Source organism: Anastrepha obliqua, chromosome 3 (genome assembly GCF_027943255.1).
Source record: "Anastrepha obliqua isolate idAnaObli1 chromosome 3, idAnaObli1_1.0, whole genome shotgun sequence".
Classification (NCBI taxonomy): Eukaryota; Metazoa; Arthropoda; class Insecta; order Diptera; family Tephritidae; genus Anastrepha; species Anastrepha obliqua.
Genome location: NC_072894.1, coordinates 62,332,244 through 62,355,593, shown reverse-complemented (window position 1 = coordinate 62,355,593; position 23,350 = coordinate 62,332,244). Strand labels below are relative to the sequence as shown.

Genomic DNA, 23,350 nt, shown 5'->3' with positions numbered 1-23,350 from the left:
CTTTCCTCCAACTGTTTATTATTCGCAGCCAATTGCGCAATTAAATTAGCTATTCCTCTACTCCTTGTATTTTTTTCATAGCGTTAGTAATAATTACAGAAACCAAAAACACCGAAATATCCCACCAAAATAATTTCTATGAAGAAAAACTTTTCACAACAGTATAGGAAGCTGATTGTCAATTTTGCAGGTAATCTGCCATATGTGAACGGGTAGATTAATTTGGTGGATTTATAGGTGATTAATGCATATGTGAACGTATTATTATTGTTAGACCCTGATTCGCTTTCATCAACATATTCTATCTCCAATGAACCTGTATCTCGCATTGATAAATTTCGAAATCTTGACATAATTTTCAAGCATAATTCTCTTTAAACACATGAAAACAATGAAAACCTCCTTACCATATTTCAGTTGGTTTGCATAATCTGGAATGAAGAACGCATGACAAAGATGTGATTAAATGGAATAATTTGTCCTCTACATAAAAAAAGAGACACGTTGATCTGTGAAAATTACCGGCCCTTAGCTCTTTTCAACAGCATCTACAACATATTTTCGAATATTCTAAGGACTAGACTTAAACCGCATGCTAAACGCATCATTGGTAGCGAACAGGCTGGTTTTCAAAAGTGAAGATCTACGTTTGACCAAATTTTCGTACAAAGACAGATTTTAGAAAAGTCTCGCGAACACGTCACAACAACATATCTTTTCATAGACTTCAAAGCAGCTTACGATAGCATAATTAGAAACCAGCTCTTCTCAGCGACGGCAGAATTCGGTATTCCTGATACGTTTAACACGCTCGACCATGCAGAATGTAAGGAACGTGGTAAGAGTTTAGAACAATCCGTCGCGAGAGTTCGCCACCCTGAACGAACTTCGGCACGGGGATGGGTTTTCATGTCTTCTCATTAATATTGCCCTTGAAGAGGTTATCAGAGACTCTACCGTAAACACAAAGCGAACTATTTTGTTTAAATCGGTTCAATTGCTGGCTTACGCGGACGACAGAGACATAATTGCATCCTCGCTACCGAGTTTGAAAGAAGTCTTCGCAGGTATGGAAAGAGCAGCAAAATGTATGGGTTTATAAATAAATGAAGCCAAAACTAAAGCGCTGGTTTCAACTACATCAGAATCTGTCAGACACAATGTGGGTCAAATACTAAAAATCGGTGACTATGGTGTCGAAGTAGTGAAGGAATTTAAATACCTTGGAGTAATCGGCCGCCGTAGCCGAATGGGTTGGTGCGTGACTACCATTCGGAATTCACAGAGAGAACGTCGGTTCGAATCACCAAAAATTAAGAAAAACATTTTTCTAATAGCGGTCGCCCCTCGGCAGGCAATGGCAAACCTTTGAGTGTATTTCTGCCATGAAAAAGCTCCTTATAAAAATATTTGCCGTTCGGAGTCGGCTTGAAACTGTAGGTCCCTCCATTTGTGGAACAACATCAAGACGCACACCACAAATAGGAGGAGGAGCTCGGCCAAACATCCAAAAAGGGCGTACGCGCCAATTATATAATAGGGCTATGAATAAGTTCGTGCGGTTTTTTTTCGAAATTTGAAACTTTATTGACGTAAAATGGTTACAAATTTAATATTCAAAGTATTGTCCATCGCTTACTACTACTTTTTCCCATCTTTCTGGCAATTCACGGATTCCCTTTGTGAAAAATTCGGTCGGTTTTGCCGCAATCCACGAATCGATCCATTTTTTGACTTCATCGTAATTACGGAAGTGCTGGTCAGCCAGGCCATGTTGCATCGATCGGAAGAGATAGTAATCGGATGGCGCAAGGTCTGGACTATACGGCGGGTGGGGTAGGACATCCCATTTGAGCGTTTCTAAGTATGTTTTGACCACTTGTGCAACATGTGGCCGAGCATTGTCATGTTGCAAAATAACTTTGTCGTGTCTATCGGCGTATTGCGGCCGTTTTTCTCGCAGTGCTCGGCTCAAACGCATCAATTGTCGTCGGTAGACATCCCCCGTAATCGTTTCATTCGGTTTCAGTAGCTCATAATACACAACACCCAGCTGGTCCCACCAGATACACAGCATAACCTTCAGGCCATGAATATTCTGCGCCGACGTCGATGTTGAAGCATGGCCAGGGTATCCATACGTTGCCCGACGTTTTGGATTGTCGTAATGGACCCACTTTTCATCGCCAGTCACAATTCGATGCAAAAAACCCTTTCTTTTGTGCCGTTGAAGCAGTTGTTCGCATGCCATAAAACGGCGTTCAACGTCTCTTGGCTTCAATTCATACGGCACCCAATGGCCTACCTTTCGGATCATTCCCATGGCTTTTAAACGTTTGGAAATGGTTGATTGATCAACTCCCAAAGTTTTTGCAACCTCTTCTTGCGTTTGAGCCGGATCTTGATCGAGCAATTCCTCCAATTCGGTATCCATGAACTTTGGCGGCTCACCCTCGCGTTCTTCGTCTTCCAAGCCAAAATCACCACTTTTAAAGCGTGCAAACCACTTCTGGCACGTTCGCTCAGCTAGAGCATGCTCACCATAAACTTCCACCAAGATACGATGACTTTCGGCTGCTTTTTTCTTCATATTAAAAAATTCCCCGCAAAAACACATTATTTGGCACGAAATTCGACATTTTCAAGTGTGGTAAAAATATTGTTGTTTACGCTTCAAATAAAAAACTTATACTGACGTTTGTGCCTTACGACAGTAGCTCTCCAATGAATGTTTGGAAATGTGGATCGATGGAATAATAATCAAGTTACGCCATCTGTTGTAAAACCGCACGAACTTATCGATAGACCATTGTATAAACATTAATTATGACAACAAAATTTTGCAGAAATCGGCCACAGAGTCCTTATGGCCAACACCTGCTATTTTTCGCTGTGTCAACACCTATATAGTCGCCTCCTACACAGAAAAACAAAGATTTCACTGTATCCCTCAATTATTATTTCCACCTTGCTATACGGCAGTGACACATGGACACTCGGAGATGCGGATAAACAGAAGCTACTAATTTTTGAGGAGAGAGTTCTGCGAAAAAATTTTGGCGCGACATATGATAAAGGCGAGTGGCGGAGACGCTACAATCATGAACTCGAAAAACTATATACGAAAAACTATATATTTATGTGTGATAATCACATTCATGGTCAAGAGATTGAGATGGACAGGTCACATAATGCGGGCTAATACGGATTACCCACCTCAGCAAATACTCTTCGGTAAATGCCACCGACAGAGAAGAAGGAACCACCCGTCGCTTAGATGGATTGACGATCTAGAAGAGGACGCAGGCTTATTGGGATTTCGGGCATGGAGGACACAGGCTGGAAACCGAGACAATTATGCGACAGCAGCAGGCGAAGACGTTGATTCCCATTAATAAGTCTATACTCATCTAAAATATTCTCAAGGGATTTATATTCTCAGGGAATTAGAGTACAGTAATCGAAAATCAACCTCGAAACCGATTATGTAAGTTGAGAGCAAGACTACTGATAGTTGTTGCTGCAAAAATATTTAAATACTTCTGAAATAACTCTTGGAGAATGCTAATGGATTGGCAATTTTTGATCATCTTTTTTCAAAGGACTTGTTGGATGTCATTCATTATCGCTACAATGGTATTTTTTTGTCTAAATGGATCCGATAAGCAAAGTGGCGAAGACCTTTAAGATTGAAAAACTTTTATCAAACCAAATTCGTGTATGCTATATCGACATATTTTATTTGAAGAACAATTTAAATTATTTTACATTTCCAACAGTTTGATTTAATTTTAATTATATTTATTATAACTATCACCATACTGAAATTTCAATCAACAGTAATAATCTCTTGCGAAATTTATTGTAAAATGAATTTGATTTTCGCTGCATAATGCAAACACAAACTTCAATGAAAATTACTGGCTTTAATTCCATTTTAAATGGCATATTATCAAGTTTCAATATACTCGATTGCGAGGTGTAGCAATGAAGTTCTGGAAATTTGCCAATACAAGCAAATTAAATTACGAGCATTATTTTAGTATTGACCTTCATAATACATTGTGTTCCTTTAACTCTGCACAATAATTCACATGTACTCCTTTGATTCCCATCCTTTGCCAATTTCTCCGAAGTTAACCCGCTCAGCGCCGTAGTTACAGCTTCCTTAACTTCCTTTCACTTCAATTTCGAGACGGAAAGAATTCGCAGAGCACAATAGCGAAGTTATAGGGTGGGTATAGCAATATTGGAATGCCTGTTTCCTTCAAAAACGCTTGCAAAACGAACGCGTTGGCGGAAAGTCCGTGCACACGCCGGTTTTGGACGTGAGCATTGAACGGTCTAGTCACTGGCTGGCAGGGCCGACGAATGATACTGCTAGTATCCAAACAACGATCGACATATCTACTGTTGACTTTGATCTCACTCCTGTGAAATTTTTGATTTGTTTAAAAATTTTATCACAATACGTTTCTTGTAATGTAAGCCACTGATTTTCGTGACGGCACTAACATCGAAACGATCGACTTTAAACTTCGAGTGAAACTAAAGAATTCTTGTGATGTAGATGGGTTGGCCACATTGTAGGAATGCAAAATGAAAAAATACAAAGAAAAGGTTTACTCTACGTCCAATAGGACGAAGGAAAAGAGGCCGACCAAGAAAGAGATGGCTTGATGACGCCGAAACAGACTTCTTTTTTTTTTTACTTACTTTATTTGCAATCTGTCATGTTAACATTCAGCAAATGTGATAAATTTTTACAAGGAGCAGAATATAAAAATAAATATAGTAAAACATATTTCATTGCAGCATTACTTCAATTCAATTTTTGGTTTTCTTAACAATTATGGCAAATATTATATATCTGGTGTGCATATGTACATATGTATGAGCATAAATACTTAATTTCTAAAAGGCAAATCAAGGACGTGAAATCTTTTAAGTCGTTTTGTTTCTTCACTATCATCTAATAAGCATATTGCAAGAGTATTGCTGTGATCGCTTAGTTTGAAGTTCAAGTATCTATTGGATAACCTCCGCACTTCTTCCTTGACATAGGGAATTTCAAGGTCACTATGTATACTTTCGTTTGTAATAAACCATGGCGCATTTAGTATCATTTTAAGTGTCTTTGATTGGTATCGCTGTAGAATTTCGATATTGGAATTGGCAGCCGTGCCCCACAGCTGTATACCGTATGTCCAGACTGGTTTTAAAATCGCTTTGTATAATCGGATTTTCTTCTCAAGACTTAGTTCAGACTTTGCTCCAAGGAGCCAGTACGTTTTGTTTGTCTTTATTTTAAGTTGTTGGCGCTTTGCTTTAATGTGGTCCTTCCACGTAAGTCTTCGATCTAGGTGCATTCCAAGATATCTTACTGAGTTCTTCTGGCGAATAGGTGTGGCATTTATGTATACTTGAGGACAGTTTTCTCTTCTGGTAGTGAAAGTCATATGAACAGATTTGTCGGTATTCACTTTAACATTCCATTTTTTCATCCATGTTTCTATTTTCGTCAGCTCGGGCGGAATATGTAATGTAGCACTTGTTGGAGTTTCGCCCAGTGATAATAAAGCTGTGTCATCAGAAAAAGTTGCAATCATAACCTCATCAGTCGTTGGAAAGTCAGAAGTGAATATCGTATAAAGGACAGGTCCCAGCACACTACCTTGAGGCACGCCGGCCTCAATTGAGTGTTTTTCGGAACGCTCATTCCTGTGTTTTACATAGAAACAGACTTGAAAATGATGAACGTTCGTAATGGGAAAAATGTAGCAAGAGAGATAGTGAACTGGAGGGAGATTGTTGATGAAGCTAAGAAGAAAAATAAACTAAAGAATGGTACTCATTTTTCTGCCCATCCAAATTTATTACGAATAGCGCAGTGCTACCAGTTCCAGTAACCCAATTGCCACACCTCGTGTACTAGCGTGCGCTTGTGCTAAGGATATTATTTTTATTTTATCACTTTTCATTTCATTCAATTATTGACTGTTAACAAACTGATACTGCGAATTTCTATAAATGCTATAATGAGATTTTAAAAATGATAACGAGATTGGACTTTTAATGGTAATACTTATGGAATTTTATATTGAATATACTGACAATGACATGCTGAGCTCACTATACATAGATATGCATATACATGCATACTTATTTTTATAGTTGAACAAGTAAATAAAATAAAAATTTTAACATAATTTTTGTTTTATTGTTGTGTTGCGAACCTAAATAAAAACTATATAGTTTTACTTAAACGGTGGCCGCCGTAGCCGAATGGGATGGTGCGTGACTACCATTCGGAGTTTATAGAGAGAACGTAGGTTCGAATCTCGGTAAAACACCAAAATAAAGAACAAGTGTTTTCTAATAGCGGCCGCCCCTGGGCAAGCAATGGCAAACCTTCGAGTGTATTTCTGCCATGAAAAAGCTCCTCAAAAAAAATATCTGCCGTTCGGCCAGCTATTTGAGAATCGTTTTATGATCGCAGTCGCCATTTTTTAACTTAAACAAACCATTTTCGTGCTGTAGACCTCGATGAAGAGCAAAGAAGATCAGGCGTCGAAAATTTTGCCTTTTGCCTCCTGGGTATTCCATTTCTAAGCCTCAAAACTAATAAAAAATTAAATAACTCAGAAATACAATTAACATAGTTTTCTAGAGCAGAAAGAGTTCTATCGTATTTTCCCTTCGAATACTTACCCTTTGCCAAACAGTAAACAAATCATTGTGAAATAAAAGAAAATATAAAAACGCCATGAACTTATTCCCCAACCCATTATAATTAATTGTATATAGGTATATAATTTTAATTTCTTACCTTTTCATTGGTTTTGGCATACATTGAGCTACCTACAGAAAATACTTTACGCTGATAATATTTTGGTTAGAAAAAAAATATTTTGGTTAGAAAAAAAATATTTTGTTTTTGTTATTTATTTTGACTCATATCGAAGAAGGTTGAAAAAAAAAGAAGAAATTTATGGTAAAATACAAAATGATATAATATTTATTTATCGGTTCACTGGAAAACAAGGAGGGTGAAAGGATATACTTTTGGCGTTCCACTCGTGGATTTAAGCATTTTTAAGGCTGGTTGCGATGTTATGCTGTATTCCTTTATCTTGCGCTTTAAAATAACCCACATGTGCTCTATCTGGCCAATCTAACAAAACAATATCTTCATTGTCTTTAAATCAACGCATCGTAGTCGCTGCTTTGTGACAAGAAACATTGTCTTGTTGGAATTTGAACTGTCTAAGTAAGTGTCGTCGAAAATGCGCGTTAACGAAAGGAAAAGTACAGTTTCTAATACATTTATGAGCTTTTGACGGTCTATGCCGTCCTCGTGAATGAACCGATCAGCAGCCATACAGCCCCAGATCATAACGTTGCCTCCCTATGCTTAACAGTAGGTATCACGCAATCTGATGAATTTCCTCGCCAACTTCTTTCCTCCTTCTTTATATAGGAAATGAAAGGAAAGGAAAGGAAAGGAAAGGAAAGGAAAGGAAAGGAAAGGAAAGGAAAGGAAAGGAAAGGAAAGGAAAGGAAAGGAAAGCGGAAAGGAAAGGAAGGGAAAGGAAGGGAAAGGAAAGGAAAAAAAATAAAATATGTGATATTTCTTCGAAATTGGACTAGGATAAAAAGCTATAGTGGTTAATATTTTAAACCGATTCAATCTAAATCTCCCTCGAAGCTCGATTCATACCTGTTCCAGCACTCGAATTTTTCAATTTCTTCCGGGAGGACATCTGGAAGGAGAAGATTTTTTACGATCTTTAAGAGACTCCCTTACAAGTTTTCGGCCTTCCCGTTCGCTAGTGAGGCATTTTCTTCCAATTTTTGATTTATTATAGTGGGATTTTGTCGCCGCAAATCTCTTAATAGCAAATTCGATTGCGCACCGCAAACTTCCCAACAAATTGGCAATCTCAACCTAAGACTTTCTTGCCTCACTTAAAACTTGGATTCTCATTGTTTCGTCCTAACAAAGCACACTTTTGTGGGCATTTTGATAAAGAGAAATGATTTATATTCGCTTAGTAATTTGCACCAAAGATTATTAACACATTGACTACCAAATTCAAAATGATAATATATTTAATACTTGCTTTAACCCGCGGTCCCGCTCGCGTAGGAGTAGTTTTGAGGGATTTAAGATATGTACATAAAAGAATTACAAGCAATAATTTCATAGAAAATAATTTTTTATTAATAACCATAATATTACAATACCCAGCATCCGTTGCTATGCCTCGTTGAATAAAATCAAAATAACCAATCAAAAAAATATCAAGCAAAATTATTTTTATTAACCCGTTTTTGAACTTTGCATTTGGGTCATAGTTGAGCAGCTTATGCGGATTATGAAGTCTAGAGTGTGCTATAAATAGTGGGAAATAGGAAAACCCAGGATTTTTTAGATTAAATTTAAGCAAATATTCGATATTAGTGACGAATGAGAGTGGTGGCGCGGACTGGGGGCTGTGGGAAGGGAGTTCCGTCATAAAAACATGCCTATAACCTTCATTGGCTGAAAATATGAATGTATACAAATTTTTACGGCATTTGGTGTTGTCGTTTCGTAGTGATGCGCGGACAACGTACAGACATTCACCTTTATAATATAGAAGATTAATATCCTAAAGTAATAATATTTATTTTCAAAATGCGTAATGTCTAGCTCCGGATGTGCCATACCCCATATGCAACTAATTGTCGCAATCGTTGTAATACGTATACCGTCTTAAACGTATACCGTCTTCCTCTCACTGGTATCTCGCATGTTTGCAACTTGTTATTATTTTATAAAATTGAATTTTCGATCAAATTTTTTCAAAGGCAGTTGAAAAAAGATTTAATTGCGAGTTTCAATCTGGTAGCTACTTTTAATGAAGACAACATAGTATCAGCAACAGTCAATTGGCTGAAATGGCTGCAACTACCACTAAGTGGAACTACCTTCATTTTTATAGCATGCTGTGGCGGAATAATAAAAAGTGAAGCAATAATACAGTTCCAGAGTTCCTTCTTTGAAGGCATTATTGAATTTATTTTTGATTTATTTACTAATAAATTAATATTTTTAGTTTGCAAATTAGCTATTGCCCCAAAATATTGTGTCCTTGCAAAATTATTTTTTTTGTAAACTTTCCGTTTGAATTTTTATAAAAAAATACGTGAAAACTGTGAGATTATATTTATTTGAAAATTTATTTGTGATATTTCAAGTGCTTAATGGAGAAATGGCGGTCGCCGTTGCCGAAAAGGTCGGCGCTTCACTGTTATTCGGTTGCGTCTGGGCTCGACACCTTGGGTATAACAGTAATACATAATTTTGTTCTAATAGTGGTCGCCCCTCCGTAGGTAATGGCCGGCAATCTCTGAATGTGTTTCAGCCATGAAAAATTTCCTCATAAAAAAAATCATCTACCATTTGGAAGCGGCATAAAACTCTAAGCCCCTCCATATGTGGAAACCAATTTATTTTTCATGTGCAGAATGCAATTCCGCATAAAGTTATTAAATGCGCGCTTGAAAAATAATGGGTATGACCCATTAATCATTATAAATCTGTAAATAAATTTCATGTATCTTATTGCATTTTTTGGTAAAATTATCGATATTTTTTGTATAGTCCATGAATCCTTCTAGAATAACTTGTACAAAGCTTTATTTACTAATTTTGCCATTTTCGGGAACTTTTTTTTTTGCCAGCTTTTAATCGTCTACCCATTACAAAAAAAGAAAAAAATGCAAGTAATTGCACCTTTAATTGGCAAAAATGGTAAAAACTTTATCTATTTCTGCTCTTTTCTCTTTCAGAAAATCTAGAATGTCCACATTTCCTATAAAACAGTGTTACATTTTTCGTACTGATTTATTACTTCATCTATACTTATATAATTCCGCCATAGCTTTTAACTATGTACATATGTAGAAAAACAAATATTACTACGACTATTGAAATATTTGCCAGTGTATAATTTTGCGGAGGGAACCGAGCTGATTTTCGCTGCAGAAAAACCAAATTAATTATTATATTTTTACTAGCGGACCCTCTGCCTGCTTCGCTAGGCATATCAAAATTAAGAATGAATAATGAACACTCGATTTAAATTCACTCTATGTGTATTTATTCTTTTTTTAGAATATAAAATTAATGTTAATTTTAAACTTAAACTAACGCAAAGCCTTTTCGTAAACTACATTTTTTGTTTTGCCCTGAGTTGTGGTATAAATAAACAGAACTGATGGTTTTCCTACACGTGAACATGATACATATAATTGTCCGTGGGAGAAGCATGGATATTCTAAGTCAATTCCGCATAATTCTAGCGATTGTCCTTGTGCTTTGTTTATTGTGTTTGTTTTAATCTATCTTGCTCATTACGTTGTATACGTTCTTCAGGTGAATGGCCTGAACGTGATCTGGCTATACGTTCCCTTTGATTTTGGTTTTGAATTTCTCGCTCTTCTTGTGATTGATTTTGCCTTTCATTTGATCTATTTTGCGTTCTAAGCGACCGACGACCGATATCATTTATTCGCATTTGAATTTAATCAAAAAAACATGAAAAACTCACAATGTGCATTACAATCGCTAACAACAACAACGAAACCACCGTTTTTTTATTTTCACTGATTATTAAAATTTTACGCACAATATATTTTATTTTTATACATTTTTTCCCAAAAAAAAAAAAAACAACAATGAAAAACGCACTTTAAAATTGTTGACCACTCATCAAATGGTTTTGATACAGCTGATTATTTTGACCTCAGTATATCCAGTAAACAAACTGTGGTGAAAGTCCTTTATAAGGACCAAATTTATAGTGGTGAAGTTTTAGGTACAACACAAATTTCTGTACGCAAGGTTGCTCTTGGGCAAAAATAAAGTAATCTTTAGAAATCATAAAAAAAAAGTTGCAAATTTTATAATAGATTAATTTCTTAAAGAAAAACTAATACATGCATTTACTTGAATAAGTAAACACCAAAAGTATACTAAAATGACTATTTAATGCGTTGTTTGATACAAATTTATATTATTGCTCAAAACCCTCTGCGCGCTGTCGCTGTCTTTTTGTTTCTGTATCGCATCGCGGTGAATTCACGTTTTTCAGAAAGTTGGCAACAGAAGAAAATTGAAGAAAGTACATATTTTGCTCATATTTGTTATTTTAGTTGTTAAATGAAAATGTGTTTCAGCAATTTTTTAATGTTGCAACTATTCTTTGGCTTTGAAACCGCTTACACTCACAAAATAATCCAACTCTTTTAAACACACATACAAATTTAATTATTTATTTTGGTTTTTCCACTCGTCAAAGCAGAACATAAGGTTGCATTATTTAATTATTACCTAATACAAACTTGTTCCCTTTTAACAATGATAATATTACTATGTGAAATATGCATTTTTGTACTATATCCTGAGCATTTGTCTTCAGCGCTATACCTTTATCTCATAAACGTACGTTTGCTCATATAAAATTGACTACCTAAATGCATGAAAAAAATGCATAACTTTTTCGAGTATATATACATACAGGAGGATTTATTTTTTACATTTTGCTCGTCGGCTTTGAACTTCGAAAAATACAGTCTTATGGTTATTAATGGAATCAAATATATTTAACGAATTTTTATTTTATCTAAATCATAAAACGTTCAAATGAAGCTCAAAATATTTTTCCAGTTTAAAAAAAAGCAATGTGCTTTGATGCCGTGTCACGCATGCATAAAAGGGAAACAAAAGAGAGGACACCTATTGCGTTACGAATAATACAGTCCCATACGTCACTCGACATCGAAGCAATGTTATTCATGTCTGTGTATATTCTATTCATTCGCGTGTATTCTCATTCCGTATACCTAATGTCCGTATAAGGCAAACACGCAAATATTGCATTTTTCACACTTACACAACGCACGCATACTTTTACCGATTTCTTTAAAACTTCACATAAACCATCTATGGACCAATACCAATGATCTGTGAAAGTTTGATTGAAATCGGTGAATGCGTTTAGGCGTGAATCGGCGACTAACGAACACAAAAAAACGTCTCCATTTTTATATATAAGATTTGATTAAATTCACTGATGCGTAGAATTAATATTAAATCTTATTATGACGCGCTGCCAAGCGTGTTGTAGAGTCATCAGCAAAATTAGCATTAGCCGTTGAGAAGTGCATAACGAAAAAAAAAACATGTCGGCGCTTCACTGTTATTCGGTTGCGTCTGGGCTCGAAGGGTAATCAATTTAGAGGTATCGGATTTTAAATTGAAATAAAACAACGAAAATTCAAACTGGTTGGGCAATATTTATTATTTTTGTGTAGAACTATTAATGACATTTATATTTAAGAGATAATCCCTTTCAAATGTTGGCCCCAAATGCGCCGCGATTTGAGCATCCGTAAACTACAATTTTGAAAGACTCGCGTCTCGCCGAAGCACCGCGGTCGGTATCTCTTGAATAGCTTTAGTGCTGTTGGCTTCCACTGCCTCATTCCAATTTGACTTATCCACAATGCATTTAGACTTCACCGACAAATAATAGATCAAAGGGAGGATATCGCACAATCTTGGTGGCCAATCCACTGGTCCGAGACGAGAGATAAATTGCTCACCGAAACGACGACGCAGTAATCCGTTGTTTCGCGGGTTGTATAGGCTGTATGCAAATAGTTGAAACCAAACATTCTGGAGATCACGGGATTCAATTTCCGGCATCCGGCATGAAAAAGTCGTTTATCATGGTGCGAAACCGGTGACCATTCATTGTTACATTGGCGTCAGCTTCGTCTTTGAAGAATTATGGGCCGATGATTACTCCAGCCCATAGGCCGCACCAAACGGTTGTTTTCAATGGATGTAATGGCTATTCTTGAATCACTTCGGGCTGCTTTTCAGCCCAAATACGGAAATTTTGTTTATTAACAAAACAAAATTCGGGTCTGAAAATGGGCATATTCGGCGAGTTTTTTAAGAGTCCAACGATTAAAATTATGACGTTTTGGAAGATCGGTCGGCTTGAAATTTTGGACTAGCTGTATGTTAAACATTTTCAAACCAAGATCTTTTTGTAAAATCGCCCAAGTAGTGCCATACGATAGGCCAAGTTATTGAAATGGATGCCGAATCGATACTTCTGGGTAAATCTCTTATTTACAGCTGCAATTTTATCTTCTCTTCGGGCTATACGTAGTGTAAAAGGTCGAGAATCATCCATTAATATAAAATTATTCTCAATTTTGCCGATGGTTTGCCGAATAGTGCGTTCGGTAGGAAGGTTATGTACACCATAAGTTTGCCTGAGCGCTCGATAAACACTTTTCACAGAACGTAGATTTTCGTAATACAATTGTACGATTTCTACAGGTTGTTAAGGCATAAGTCTTTCCATACTGAAATCGGAAAACTGGGTTCTGTGAAAAATTTAACTAGAAGCGGATGGCCAAAAATTCTTTGCAGAAGAGATGTTAGTCAAATACTTAAGGAAATTCATAGAGTCCCAATAAGCAAGTTCATCCGAAACCCGTGCAGAGTTCCTCTAAGTAAGAACGCTAACTAGGTGACTTAGATTGGAATTTGCAAATACTTTTCAATGATGAATATAAATTCAATTTATTTGGAAGTGATGGACGCGCGAAAGTCTGGCGAAAACTTAAAACAGCGCTTCTCATAGGAAATTTGATTCTTGCCAACAAGTGCTACTTGGGATTAAGAAGGCAATTGGCGGACTTTCTCGACGAACAAAACTAATACTCTGGAAGGCTCTCATTATGCCCGCCCTAACGTATGGCGCATATGGTTGAACGATGACAATATTCAATAAGGGTGTTTGAGAGAAAGACTCTGCGCAAGAGTTTTGCACCTTTACACTTTGGTGACGCCAAGTATTGTAGGCGATGAAACAATGAATTTTATGAGCTTTACGGCGACATAGGCATAGCACAGCGAATAAAGATCTTCGTCTTCGTTGGCTGGGTCATGTCACCCGAATAGATACAAACCTCCGGCTCTGAAAGTATTGGTATGGTATGAGCTGGTGGTAGCAGAGGAAGAGGAAGGCCTCACCTGCGTTGGAAAGATTAGGTGCAGAAGGACTTGGCTTCACTTGGTGTGTCCAACTGGCACGGTTAGCACGAAAAAGAACCGACTGGCGCGCTTTGTTAAAGTCGGGACGAAATCGCGTAAACGGTTAACGCGCCAATCAAGAAGAAGAAGAATTCACTTCTATAAATATTGATTTGATGTTTGTTGGGGAGGATGGGATATCTTTGGAATTTGTGAAGCTTGTGCTACCATTTATTCTAGGCACTACACCACATATTATTTATTACTGCTCCACATCTGAAAATTGTCCAGAGGAGTGGAAAAAAGAGCAATGATACTACTAAAAATACTTGATGACTTAAGGATGCGGATTGACAGCGGTGACCTATCTCTTCTTTACCTTCTGAATTTCTATAAGGCATTTTATTCGGCAAACCATGACTTTTGTGGAAAACAATTTGACCACTCTTTCGTATTTTCTGATATGATATTTCCGTAAAGCAGAAAGAACTCAATAGGTAATGTACAAGGTAGGTTTCTCCAAGTCTTGTTTTGTTGGCTTCGGTGTGCCCCAAAGTTCTCTCCTTAGTCCCCTTTTTTGAGTATTTTTGTGAATGATATACCATATTCTCTCTGTGTCAGAATATTAATATCCAGTATTATGCTGACGTCATTCAATTGTATTTGTCCAGTAGAATTGGTCTTGTTGAAGAATTGAGTTTTAAATTTAATTTAATTGGGTCCACGAAAACTGTCTTGGTGGTTCATGATGGATGCCGACGGCCTGGCACTACGTTCATCATCCTCTATCGCAATCTCTTGTGAAGCGAGAAGTCACTCGTAAACTTTTGTTGACTGTCTTCTTTAAATGTCATTACCGAAGCAGTTTCCCAACATTTCTAAAACTTCCGCACCATTGAACACATTATTAATGCAAAATTTAATACGAACTTGTAAGTTTTTCGAATGTCAAGCAATGGGAATACAATTTTTGTAGGAATGTTAATCACAAATTTGACAGCCTAGAAAAAACAGAGATCAAATCAACTGACTTAGTGCGATACATGGCGGCTGCTCTGGGAACATTTCGACCAGAAAATCGCTTGTGATACGAGTACAAATGGATAGACGTTGTTACCGACTTCAAATATTTAGGGGTTACAGTAGACACAAATTTAAGCGGGTCTCCGCATATTTGGGCCCTTAGTCAGTGTGTATATAGGTATGTGCAGCCATATGTTCCTTTTATTGCCCTAAAAAGCTCTGCTCAAGTAAGATTCTGAAAATAGTGTTCCACGGAAATATGCATTCTAATTTGAAGTATGGGATAAGCTGTAAGAGTTGCGAGTATTTTAATAAGATTCGTCTGCTGCTAGTATTACAAAAGTGTAGCACTCGAAGTATGTGCAATACCAAGTGTTTAGAAAACTCTATAGATCTTTTTAGGGTGTTACATACTTTTCCAATGCAGCACTTTACTATTATTTATGAGATGTGGCAGCCAACAAAGTCCAATTTATTCTGCTTATAGTTTAAAAAGTTACTGGCAAAGTTCTGTCGTCTCTTCTACGTCCCATACTACACTATTTCTTACTTATGTATATATCAGAATATCATGTACACTTTTATAATATACATACATACACTTGTGGTCACATGATTAAGTCACATTATAAAATAAATAAATAATTGGCGCGTACACTTCTGTCAGGTGTTTGGCCGAGCTCCTCAACCCATTATATAAATAATTATACTTTTGAAAAAGCTGATATTAAGGCTTCCGCGTTTCAATAATGATGAAATTGAAATTTTAATAGCGGCCACTATTGAATGTTTAACTTTTTCATAGAATTTTGCTGTGCCCTCAAACCGTTTTTTATTTGCCTACCATTATATATCACCATTAATTTTAGTTTATACTTTACATATAAGAATATCAACACGCGCTTTAAATAATTGGATTTTCTTAATATGCCCCACGGTATAAAACTGTGTACAACGCAAGAAATACCATTAATACGTTTTTATAAATTTAACAACTTGCCATCAACTAATTATTTCCTTATATTTGTAATGTATCCCACATATTCAGTATTGCTTAAATGCTTAGTTGCAATAAGGAAACAAAGAACCCAAAACAAATCCAAATATATAATAATATAAATCGCTTTGTGACAAGCTGTAAATTTTATATCTGTAAAAGCTGACATTTACTTACTTCAATTCCGCATTTCTAATATTTTCCTTAGCTTGTTGAAGAGCTGATGAAGCGCTTGGTGGGCATCATACACAGCACTTATATATTACGTGACTTTATACCACTTAACCTCTTCATGCTGGACAACCGACATGTGAAAAACACCATCGTAATGCTCGTCAAACAGGTCTACGATTTTGTCATTGACTACTACAAAGCCGTAAATATAAATGAAAACCGCGCGTAAGTAAGATTATACTCTTAGAATAACAATTATTTCCGTGGTTGCAAATAATGAATATTATTTAAAATGTTCATCTTTTAGTTCTTGTAATAAAAAATAAAAATGTATAGGATTTAATTTAATTTTTATACATATTTTTATTTTATAATTTTTTACAGGATTTGTGATGCACTAGAGGAAATGTCTATGAAAGCTGGCGAGAGGCCTGAAGAGACACCAGAGGTAGTCGCTTTGCAAAACTACTTAACCGAGTGTCGCGATGAAAAAATATTTGCAATCAAAGATGAAATCAAAATAGTGTCGCGACGTGTCATTTTTCTGCTAACACATACGATATTGGATAGTAAGTAGAGGAGTAGTTAGTATAAAGGAAGTTGGGTAATACAATACATACGTACATACATGTACACATACATATTAAGGTAACTACAGTAGTTGCTACTTAATGTACCTATACATACATATACATATACATATACAAACGTATTGTACTTATTAGTGCCGCTTGTATTAGTGATTAATATAGATCCCGCAAAATCGGGATCGGTTTCGGTGAGCAAAATTCAATAAGCAACTCGGAAATATTTTGAAATAATGTTCTTGAGTTATTACATTAAATTAAATTTATAATTAATTAGTGAACTCTTATTCAAATATGATAAAATTTGAACTGATTTCACAATGTGGGCTTTTGGCACTAAATAAGAAAGGGGGCGTAAGTGTACCAAGTTTAGACGAGTTTTATTAACTTTTTATCGAGATACACATGTTTACATAAAAGTCGTTGTGGCACCGCCAATTTTTCTAAATTTTAATTGCTTCGCAGTGATTCGTCATTTGTACCAAATGCGACTAATTTTGAATGAATGAATGGCAATGAGATATACACGATCTTTTGTGCCGTCTACTCATCACAATGTTTCATCAAAAACCAGTCCTTTAATAAACCTAAAATAGAGATGGGTTGGGTTGGGTTGAGCTCATGTGCCTTTCTGCCGGCCGCATCTGACCGAGATAACTCATCCTTGCCCTCACTATAGCATCACAATCAAGAAGGAGATGTGTTGGAGTTTCCGGGTATTGATCAAAGAAACGACTGTAGTCATTAGACTATATAGTCTGGGCAGCTGATCTATGCATATAGGCAGATGGGATACACTTCCGCCTGGAAGTTTCTGGGAAAACTGCCGCCTATCGGCACAGACCGCTTTGTTTTTGGGTCATGTAATCCCGCGCCTAGGTCTTCAGGTGTCCACAAGTCATCTGTATATCAGTGTAGGGTACACCCTTGGAGCTTTCTTCGACCACAAGTCAACTCCTGCTTACCTTTTCGCCCACTCCTGAACTTATCAAATTTAATAAATACTTTCAAATATCAAGTTTCTTAGTTCTTAGTTTTTTTTTTTTTATTATAGTTATATGGATATTGTAAGCAAATATAGATTTTTTGCTTGCTAAAAAGCGGATATTTTGTTATTTCCGTTGACGCCACTTCTCTGCTTGCGATAAAATTTCAAGTCATTCCGGTATTTTAAAAACACCGATATCAGCAAATTTCGGGATATCCACTTTTCCCACTGGAGCTTGCACTATTGAACTTATGATGCGATAGACTATCATACAACTTTAACTCATTTTCCATGCAGTTTTATAAAGTTTTACAAAACACGTTGCTTTTCTCTCGTGATAGAATCTAGTACAAAGATGGAGATCGATACCACAGCCAATTATAAAAGTTTAGTTTGATTAGCGATTGCCAAGATGACAACAGGGGAGCTGAGTGCTTGTGCCGCTATTGAAACGTTTTTATGTTACCTGTATATACGTGTATGTATGTATGTATGTATGCATGTACAGTGGTCGCAGGAACCGATTGAATTGGTGCGTGAGAGCATAGAACTGAAAAATCATAGAACATTTTTTTTGTAATACCGGTCGCCCCTCGGCAGGCAATGACAAACCTCCGAATGTAAAGGGTGGTCTTTTAAGAGCTATAGGAAAGTTTTTCAAAAAAACACACACAAAATTCAGAAAAATGCATGAAATTTTTATTTAAATCGGCAGTACAGTCCATTTAATTTAATGTTTGAAGATTATTTCAAGCAAATGTTGACCGCGACTGCGCTTCAAATGGTCAATCCGCTTAGTCAAATTTTGGTATACTCTTTCAAATGTTTCGGTCGGTATCTCACATATACATAAATGCTTTAATGTTGTCTTCCAATGCGTTAATTGAATGAAGCAGGCTTGTCTGAATAGACATGAGCTTTAACATAGCCCCACAAAAAATAATCTAAACGCGTTATATCGCACGATCTGGGTGGCCAATTGACAGGTCCCGAATGTGAAATAAAATGTTCACCGAACTCGCCTCTCAACAAGTCCATTGTTACTCGTGCTGTGTGGCATGTGACACCGTCTTGCTGAAACCACATGTCATGCAAGTCAAGCTCTTGCATTTTGGACAGTAAAAAGTTGGTTATCATTTCACGGTACTGCTCACCATTCTCTCATATTTACGTTACGATTCGTAGCATCTTTGAAGACGTACGGTCCAATGATACCTCCAGCCCATAAACCGCACCAAACTGTGACTTTTTCTGGATACATTGGTAGCCCTTCCAATTTTTCTGGTTGATCTCCACTCCAAAATTGACAATTCTGCTAGTTTACGTACCCATTGATCCAAAAATGAGCTTCGTCGCTGAACACAATTTTTCGATAAAAAAGTGGATCTTCGGCCAACTCCCCAAGAGCCCATTCTCCGAAAATTCTGCGTTGAAAGGCTTCACACCTAAATCCTTTCGCAAAATTTTCCACGTTGTTGAGTAACAGAGCCCCAATTGCTGCGAACGGCGAGGAATCGATAATTGATGGTCATCATTAACACTGGCCGATACAGCTGCGATATTTTCTTCAGTTCGCACTCTACGTAAGCGTGTTGGTGGTTTGATGTCTAATAATGTAAATTTGGTTCTAAATTTAGTCACAATAGCTCGAATAGCTGCTTCAGTGGGTCGATTAAACTGACCATAAAATGGAATGGTTCAATTATAGACCAAACTAAAGATGTTTGACAGTGAAACAAAACACGAAACGTGCGTCAGCTGTTTAAACCAACTGTTTAAAAAAATAATAGCTAAAAAATCACCCGTTATAGGAGGAGGAGCTCTGTCAAACTCCTAACAGAAGTGTATGCGTCAATTATTAATTTATTTCTATGCATGCATAAATGTAGTCAAGCTTGCTCTGGTTCTGACTTTTACAATTAAAATTTTTTCTGGTTCTGGCTTTTTACAATTTTAATATCATTAAATTTGTTAAGGTGTGTTTTCTACATTCGCGGAGAAAATCTAATTAATTAGCTTGGAATTCGCTTCATACAAAGTTATACAAAGTTGTGGCTTGTAGCTGCTATCACAAAGTATGCGTTCGAATACTATTGACAATATAAGAGTACACAATCATTAGTGTGTAACTACACCAACACATGCTCACACTTTAAAACTTCTCAATTAATTGCATTGGATTTTCTCTTACGAAAACCGTAAAATAAAACATAAGTAACATTTCGCTTTCCACAGGTGATCACTTTCATCTCAATTCACGTACTTTTATTTTGCCCGGTGAGTTGGAAGAAGTATTGGACTTAAGCTCGGCCCGCTTGAATGTGGTGCGCGAGAACCTGGAAATAGCGTTGCGGTACGTATACTTTTTCACCTATGTGTGCAAACTTTTGATCAATAAAAAACTAACAAACTACTCTTAAATAATTCTCACAAGCGCAACTTCGTTTACACATATCTCTTTACATATAAAATTATTTAAATTGATTAGTGAGTTCATCTAGAATCCTGCTGGACGTATTGACAAATATGTTTAAGTTTGATACATTCATCACTTATTTAGGTACTTAGTCCGCAGAGATGCGTAAGGTGTTTCATTCTTGAACGCATTTTTTTTTTATAAGACCAGATAAGAGTGATAGGAAAAAATGTTAATGACAGATTTACTTTTTGATTTTTTTTTGTTTTTTGGAATCGCACATCACTCAAATGACCGCCTTGTTGGGACAGCTTTAAGCGGTCGGCCCAATGTGTGAGGTCGGTCGGTCCAATAGTGTATCGATTGTTGGACTTAACTGAACTTAATTGCAATTTTTCCACATGTTTTACTTCTCAGTTTCATTGAACTCGTTACATACTCCAAACCAAAAGTAATCACTCCTGTAACTCGATCTTAACTCTAAGCCTGGGCTACTACTCTCCCGCAGCTAAAAAATACTTTCAACCTTAGATGACGTTTTTTATTTTTTATACGCTAAAGCTCTTCCTCATAAATTGAACGACACCTATTTTAATTTGATGTGCAGTGCTGATTTGTCTATTCTTTCTATGTATTAGTTGATTTCTTCAGTTTTTGAATTCGTTTTTTGACTTATAGATTAGGATATATTTGATCTCTACTCAATGTTATGGTCATCTGAAGCCCAAAAATTCGCAATTCTACCAGGAAGTGCCATGTAGGATTAAGAGATTTAAATGCATACATTTATGATAAATATATCGTTCGTAATTAGCTTGTACCTAATAATTTTACAACATACTGCATATCTAGTTTTTAATAATGTCACATCAAATACATTTATGCAAAAAATTAATATCACATAGAACTTTTGAAACTTTATTGTACGTAAAAAATTGGAAAAACTAATTATATTTGCAATCTGGCCATAAAAGATATATCGTTTTATTTTTACAACGAAAATGTAATTAGTTGCTTAAATTAATGTATTAAAAACACAGGCACAAATGGAATTTAACTATTAAAAACAAAAATTAGCTGCCTTTTCTTGAACTGCATACTTTTTTAATTAAAGATTTGTATCTTCTTCTTGATTGGCGCGATAACCGCTTAAGATATTTTGGAAGAGTTTAACAAAGCGCGTCAGTCGTTTCTTTCTCGTCCTAACTGGCGCCAATTGAAAACATCAAGCAAAGCCAAGTCCTTCTTCACCTGATCTTATCAACGCAGAGGAGGCCGTTCCCTTCCTGTGCTACCACCAGCTAAAACCACATCGAATACTTCGAGAGAAATATAATTTCGCTCTTCAAATCTTTATTGAGGCACACTATGTTACAGGTGTTTGATGCTAGGCCCACAAAGCCATACCGACTGCCATTCCCTCATTTATCTATGACTCGCCTGTGTATGAATGTACATATCTGGAGATTTTCAGATAAAAAAATTTTATTTCAAAAACTCTGTTGATATTTTCAAAATAATGAGAGTATTTAAAGCCCACAAATATTTATACTGTGGGCAAAAAGTAAGGTGAATTTGGTTGTGAAATGAAAAATCTTTATTTATTCTTGTAAATCAATTTCATCCCCTTCAAAATAATCGCTTCTCTATGAAATACACTTATGCCAACGATTTTTCCAATCCCCGAAACATGCTAAATAGTCCATTTCCGGTATAGCCATCAGCACCTTCTTCGATTCAGCTTTTATCTCCTCAATCGACTCGAAACGCGTTCCCCGGAGTGGTCTCTTGAGTTTTGGGAATAGCCAGAAGTCACACGGAGCCAAATCAGGCCAATACGGTGGTTGCGGAACGATATGCGTGGAATTTTTGGCGAAATGGTCACGAAGAACGAGTGCAGTGTGAGACGGTGCATTATCGTGATGCAAAAACCAAGAGTTGTTGTCCCATAATTCTGGTCTTTTTAGACGAATTGCTTCACGTAAACGACGCATAATGCTCAAATAATATTCCTTATTAACAGTTTGGCCAGGTGGAAGGAATTGATAGTTCTCCACACCACGAAAATCGAAAAAAACTGTCATCATGACCTGTATTTTTGAACGACTTTGACGTGCTCTTTTCGGTCTGGCCTCGCCTTTAGCACGATATTCGCTTGATTGCGACCTTTTTTTCAAGAAATTGAGAGTTTTCGGTACCAAACGAGATTTTATTTTTCGTAGGCCCAAATGGTCTTTCAAAATGGTTTTCACAGATCCTTCTGATATTCCGATATTTTAATCCCGCGAAGTTTGACAAATAAATTCACCTTACTTTTTGCCCACAGTAGTATGTGTATACCAAATTTTAAAAACTGAAACACTTTGCATCAAGGCACCTTAATATAAACACTAAATATTATATTTTCGCACCTATGCAGTGAACGCCGGAAAAAATTCGAAGAGTACATTTTGTATGAAAAACGTCGAATGGATGGTTTTCGAGTTAAGGAAACGCGAGAAGTTATGACGCTCGAGGAATTGAAAGAACGTGTCGATACGATTGATGAACTTTACGAAATAATTGAGGTGAGTAGTAAAATAAGAAATTATAATAGATTAAAAAGAAGCATTTTATTATTTGAAAATGGAGAAGGAAAATCAAAAATAAAAACAAGAAAATTTTAATTCAACATATTCAAATATTATAACACAAAATATTAATTTGTTCGGTTATAATTAGTGTAGTTGCTTCTTTCAAAAAACAAAAACAAAATCTTAACAACTTTTCAATGTATCGGAATATCTCTCCATAAGAAGGTCGAAGATACTTATCGATTTTCTTACATTAAAGGGTATGCATATCACAAACAAATTTTACGCAAATAAAATCATAAACAAAAAAAAATGTTCCACGAAATATTTTGCCTATAACTAAACTATCAAACGCAGGCTCATCAAAGTACAGTAAGCTATCATGATCCTTGAGATATGAAGAAGAAAATGGGACTGGATTGACCATTTCCTGCGCTGAGGAAGCGGAGACCTAACAAGAACTGCCATGAATTGGAACCCTTATAATA

General features: G+C 36.3%; 1 protein-coding gene across 1 annotated transcript in view; it reads left to right on the top strand.

Annotated features, from left to right (window-relative positions):
• LOC129240368 (dynein axonemal heavy chain 3-like) overlaps positions 1-23,350 on the top strand; it is a 321,108-nt gene that overhangs the window by 62,709 nt on the left and 235,049 nt on the right. The window contains exons 17-20 of the mRNA XM_054876125.1: positions 16,333-16,523; positions 16,683-16,867; positions 20,109-20,226; positions 22,709-22,856. Of these exons, the coding sequence (XP_054732100.1) occupies positions 16,333-16,523; positions 16,683-16,867; positions 20,109-20,226; positions 22,709-22,856 (642 nt within the window). The remainder of the gene's footprint in view (positions 1-16,332; positions 16,524-16,682; positions 16,868-20,108; positions 20,227-22,708; positions 22,857-23,350) is intronic.